General features: G+C 42.6%; 1 protein-coding gene across 1 annotated transcript; it reads right to left on the reverse strand.

Annotated features, from left to right (window-relative positions):
* Positions 1-1,349: 1,349 nt before the first annotated feature.
* Positions 1,350-1,730, reverse strand: LOC121990988 (pectinesterase/pectinesterase inhibitor U1-like). The gene has a single exon (XM_042545025.1). The coding sequence runs from the start codon at positions 1,728-1,730 to the stop codon at positions 1,350-1,352; it is 381 nt and encodes a 126-aa protein (XP_042400959.1).
* Positions 1,731-6,313: the final 4,583 nt, after the last annotated feature.

Genomic DNA, 6,313 nt, shown 5'->3' on the forward strand with positions numbered 1-6,313 from the left:
AAATAACGATATGAGGAAATTCTATCATCAAAGGTATAACATTAACAATCAAAATTAAAAACATGGTCTTTAATGACAAAACATCAACAACGGACCAAAATATCATCGTTAATGTGTATACATCAACGACAGGTACTAAATCCTGTCGTTGTTGAACCTTCAATAACGGCGGTATTTGATACCGTCGTTAAAAAAATATACATCCGCTACATTAACAACCCCCTAGTGTTGGTCCCACAGATATGGAGGAAGGTACATGCAAGTACACAGACGACGCATGGTAGGGTAAACCCCAAGTCGTCAATCCTTGAGAATCGACCCCTGACCATTACGTCAGAGATGTCATGCGCCCACCGTTTGTGCTACGCCCTAGGTGCAATATTCATCGTTAAAAAAAGTTTTTCTAGTAGTGAAGCCTAGTCAGGTCAAGTTACTCATGCCAAGTCCGATAAGATGAGTGAGTCAAACCTAAACCTAATCAGTCAAGATTTACAAAATGATATTAAGTCAATATTTTTAAATTAATGAAGTTGACCATCCTTAATTAGCACAAGGAATGAGATAATCAAAATATGACAATTAAATAAAATCAAATATCTATAATTTTTTATAGAATTATACTTATCCAATCTAAACCTTCTATAAATGAAGACCATGCGACGTTTAATATTTCATCCTTAATTAGCAGGATCCTTAATTAGTTATATGCATCCTTAATTAGCAGGATTTATTCCATAAGAGATAAGCACAAATAAATTTAACCTAGTATAAATAAAGAGCATGCAACCGTTTAATATTTACAAATAAATTTAACGATTTATTAGGAATGAGATAATCCATATATGACAATTAAATCAAATCAAATATCTTTAATTTTTTATAGACTTGTACTTATCCAATCTATAAGTATTATGGATCACAAACGCAAGAGGATGCAGCCGTTTAATATTTCTTTGATGTAGAAGGGGCTATTGTTCCCGGTGTGGGTGGCGGCGGCGGCCATCTGGAAACTGCTGGCGGCTTTTAGACTTGAAATCTGATCTCGTTGCGGTGAAGGATGACTGGCGACTATAAAAATCATTGTGGAAGACGTGGTGGCTTCGGTCAAGGTCAGGGGACGAAGCACGGCGAGGTTCGTGATTCATAAGAAGGCCAACGCCTACCAAGAGAACGTGGAGATTACTAACTCAATGGAGAATTTAATGATGACCACGAACGGAATGGATGCTACCGTTGTGACAGGGAGCAGGAGCTTTAAAGATGGCTACACTGATCGGTCACCTTTGGTTAGTTACATTATAAATAATCAATTGATTTACTTGATAAGAAATTAAATAATACGAGAATGTTTATACAGGAATCTCTACGTTCTCTTGGTAGACGCCGGCCTTCACGTGAATCATGAACCTCGCTATGCTTCGGCCCCTCGCCTTGGCCGAAGCCACCACGGCTTTGACAATGGATTTGTAGTTGCCGGAGCCATCCTTCGACACCATGAGATCCGATTTCACGTCCGACGCCGCCAGCAGCTTCCGGTCGGCCGCCGCCACCCACTCTGGGAACAATAACCCCTTCGATATCAAACGGCGGCGCCGTTTATGCTGCCCACTAGCGGCAATCAGCATCGCGTTGTTAACGGCGAGCAACTCTGTCAGGTTTTCGCCGTCCATCACCAGCACCGTCAAACAGAGCTTGAAGAAGCTGTCGCGGCACGTGCGCTGGTTCACCATGGCGGCGCTGCGCCACGTCTGTGCGTCGTCACCCGGGCGAACCAGGTTCACGTGCCGACTGTATCAGCCAGCAGCTTGACGCCGTCAGTCCAGGCCCCTCTCCCCGGCTCGTCGAACTGCTCGGTTTCCTCGCCCCGGCCCACTGGTAGAGGAGATCACGGAGTCCGTTCCAAGTCAGCACATGCTCAAAGACCGAGTCAGACCAAGTCACCGTGGAGTTGCACGGGTACCGGTGTTACCAGCAGCAGCGGCAGAAGCTACCAAGAAATTCGCCATGTATTCGAATTAATGCACGAAATATTAAACGGCTGCATTCGTTGTGATCAATATATTATTAGATTGGATAAATCTAAATCAATAAAAATTTATAGATATTTGATTTGATTTAATTATTATATTTAGATTATCTCACTCTTTATAAATAGTTTAGTTTATTTGTGCTTATCGTATGAAACAAATCGTGCTAATTAAGGATGACCAACTTCATTACTAAAAAATCATACTGCCAATTGTTGAATATTGGGGTCTTAAATGGACTAAAATAATTTTGAGGAAGGAAGCCATCAATTGTTGAAAGTCGTAATTGACTTCAAAATTGAAATCTATGATTCGCGTAGATAGATTTAGACTATTAATTTGCTCAAAACCGATTAAGGGTGAATGAGAAATTAATGTTTAAAGTCGGCCCAAAATAACATTTATTATTCATTAATAAAATGTATGGGAGAATAGTCCTACATCGAAAATTCTCAATGTGTATTCTCTACTTATTAATGAAGATGTGTTAATGGAGTTAACACAAAAATAAAGGACAGGTGCTCCCTTAGCCCAGGGCGAGCAGGTGCTCGCACCTGTGAGCCCGCCACCCGCCACGTGTGCACTTGCTCACTGTGCGCTTTGTAGGCGCATGTACACATCGTCGCGAGGAGCATTGAGGAGCTTAAATTTATGCTCCAGGTGACATTGCAGTGCCTACGTGGCACCTATGCGGCATCCTCGTGGGCAAAGGGAGATGACTGGACAGTTGACTTAGGGAATGGATGACTACCGTTGATCAACGTTGATCAAATAGGTATGATGGATCGCTTGTGATGCGATCTAGAGCGTTGGATCGCAAAGAGTAACGATCTGACGACTTGGGATGAGACTTGATCTGAAGCATTGAATCAATGGATCCAGATCCGATGGCCGATGACAATAGGCGGGATCTTGCAGTGCCTACGTGGCACCTATGCGGCATCCTCGTGGGCAAAGGGAGATGACTGGACAGTTGACTTAGGGAATGGATGACTACCGTTGATCAACGTTGATCAAATAGGTATGATGGATCGCTTGTGATGCGATCTAGAGCGTTGGATCGCAAAGAGTAACGATCTGACGACTTGGGATGAGACTTGATCTGAAGCATCGAATCAATGGATCCAGATCCGATGGCCGATGACAATAGGCGGGATCTGAGGGTCACAACTCCTCAGATCTGATGGATGAGATTGAAGTGGGCTTGGAGAAGGGTTACAACCCTTCAGAATGGATGATCTAGATCGATCCAGCCCAAAGAACACATCCACTCACCCAAAGGACACTCAACCTCTTCTTTCAGTATAAATAGAACCCTCCAGATGATGGAATTATCACTCAATCCTCTCTTCTCTTCCTCAAGCATTCATCTCATCTTGTGCATTCAAGAGTCCAAGAAGTCTACTAGAAGGTTCGCTGGTCTCGGAAGTCGGAGTGCTACGATTCTGAGACGTTCGTTGTCGTTGTATCTTGGGAACGAATTGCAACAATCCGTTAAGCACCGTAGCGGAGCAATATCGTTTACGGAGATAGTGTCGAACACTAGCCTCGACGATCAGTTTGCATACTCCAGAAGCTACCCGGGATAAACAGTCGTAAACGATATTTCGTGCAAACTGATATGGTTACCAACGACATTCTGACGGTCGTTCCGACTGTCATTCCGACCGCCATTCCGACAACCATTCCGCACGGAGAAAAGCCAGAGAAATTCACCGGAACCGACTTCAAAAGATGGCAGCAGAAGATGCTGTTTTATCTAAAAACGCTAAACCTTGTACGATTTTTGCACGAAGACACGCCAGCCGCTACGGAAGGTAGTAAGGCTGCTAGCGATGCGTGGTCTCACGGAGATTTTCTGTGCCGCAATTATATACTCAACGCCTTGGACAATATGTTATATAACGTATATTGTTCTCTGGAGACGACAAAATCTTTGTGGGAATCCCTTGAGAAGAAATACAAGACCGAAAATGCTGGATTGAAGAAATTCATCGTCGGTCGATTTCTGAATTTCAAGATGGTGGACTCAAAAAGCGTCTCATCTCAAGTCCAAGATATGCAATTAATACTGCATGATCTGGACGCCGAAGGCATGAAGCTGAACGAGACATTCGCAGTTGCTGCGGTAATTGAGAAGCTCCCTCCGTCATGGAAGGATTTCAAGAATTACCTAAAGCACAAGCAAAAGGAGATAGGGCTGCAAGACCTGATCCTGAGGCTACGAATAGAGGAGGATAATCGAAAGTTATCTGACTCCAGAGGAACCAAGCGAACTATAGACGAAATGTCCAACCTGGTCGAGCCGAACGCTAAAAAGCCGAAGCAGTTCAAAAAGAAGGCTCAAGCAAAGAAGTTCAAAGGCTCCTGCTACAACTGTGTAAAGGCAGGACACCTGTCCAAGGACTGCAGACGGCCAAAGAAGCCAACCAAGGGGCCAAAGGATGCTGCGAATCATGTCGCAACCTCTCTTGAGGACTTGTATCTCACTGCGGTTGTATTTGAAGCCAACTTGGTGGATACCAACCCGAAGCAGTGGTTCATTGATACTAGAGCAACTCGTCATATCTGTTCCGATAAGGCGATGTTCTCCAAGTATACTACGATAAATGGCAGGAAGCTCTATATGGGTAATTCCACGACGTCGCCAATTGTTGGACTCGGAAAGGTTGTTCTGAAGATGACGTCCGGAAAGGAGCTAACACTCATTGATGTACTCCATGTTCCCGACATCAGTAAGAACCTAGTTTCTGGAGCGGCATTGGTCAAGGCCGGATTTAGGCTAGTGTTCCAGTCAGACAACTTTGTACTTACGAAGAATGGTGTCTTCGTAGGAAAGGGGTATCTAGAAAAGGGTATATTCAAAATGGTTGTAATGCCTGTACTCCGAAATTTTGATGGTAATAAAATAAATACTTCCAGCTATGTTGTTGAGTGTTTTAATTTATGGCATGATCGACTCGGACATGTGCATAATAATACTCTCAAACGTCTCGTCAAATTAAATTTATTACCAAACGTCAATGTTGACGGAACACACAAATGTGAAGTGTGCGTGGAAGCGAAAATGACGAAACTACCTTTTTATTCGGTGGAAAGGACAACAACTCCTATAGAGTTAATACATAGTGATCTATGTGACTTGAAATTTGTGCAAACTAGAGGAGGTAAAAAATATTTTATTACTTTTATCAATGACTGCACAAAATTCTGTTATGTCTTTCTTTTAAGAAGTAAAGACGAAGCTCTAGAGGCGTTCAAAACCTATAAAACAGAAGTTGAAAACCAACTTGACAAACGAATTAAAATAATTCGAAGCGATAGAGGTGGAGAATATGGTGCACCGTTTGATGAATTTTGTACAGAATCTGGCATTATCCATCAAACAACGGCGCCTTACTCACCTCAATCAAACGGTGTTGCCGAACGTAAAAATCGGACACTAAAAGAAATGATGAATGCCTTGTTGATAAATTCAGGCTTACCTCAAAACTTGTGGGGGGAAGCAATATTATCGGCAAATCACATTCTCAACAGAATCCCTCATAAGAAAAATGATAAAACTCCATATGAACTATGGAAAGGCCGCGAGCCATCGTACAAATACCTGAAAGTGTGGGGGTGCTTGGCAAAGGTCGAAGTACCTAAACCAAAGCAAGTAAAGATCGGACCTAAAACGTTCGATGCGGTATTTGTCGGATATGCCCATAATAGTAGTGCATATCGTTTCCTAGTTCACAAATCAGACATTCCTGATATACATGTGGGAACAACCATAGAATCTCGGAATGCGATATTCTTTGAAAACGTATTCCCAAATAAAAAGGGAAACGGTGAAAGTGATAACAACGGAAGTTCAAACAAAAATGATGTTACCGAACTTAGCTGTTATAAAAGGACTATTGACGATCAATGTGAAGAGCCACGTCGTAGCAAACGGGCTAGAGTTGAGAAATCGTTCGGGCCAGATTTCATGACTTTCATGTCAGAAATGGAACCAAGAACATTAAGTGAAGCTCTCTCTAGACCCGATGCTCCAATGTGGAAAGAAGCTGTCAATACTGAAATTGAGTCTATCATGAATAATCATACTTGGGAATTAGTAGACCTTCCTTCTGGTAATAAACCATTAGGTTGCAAGTGGATACTAAAACGTAAGTATAAAGTTGATAGATCAATTGACAAGTATAAGGCCAGACTTGTAGCCAAGGGGTACAAGCAAGAGGAAGGCCTTAATTACTTCGATACATACTCACCGGTGACAAGGATTATGTCCATACGAGTGC

This window comes from Zingiber officinale, chromosome 6B (assembly GCF_018446385.1).
Source record: "Zingiber officinale cultivar Zhangliang chromosome 6B, Zo_v1.1, whole genome shotgun sequence".
Lineage (NCBI taxonomy): Eukaryota > Viridiplantae > Streptophyta > Magnoliopsida > Zingiberales > Zingiberaceae > Zingiber > Zingiber officinale.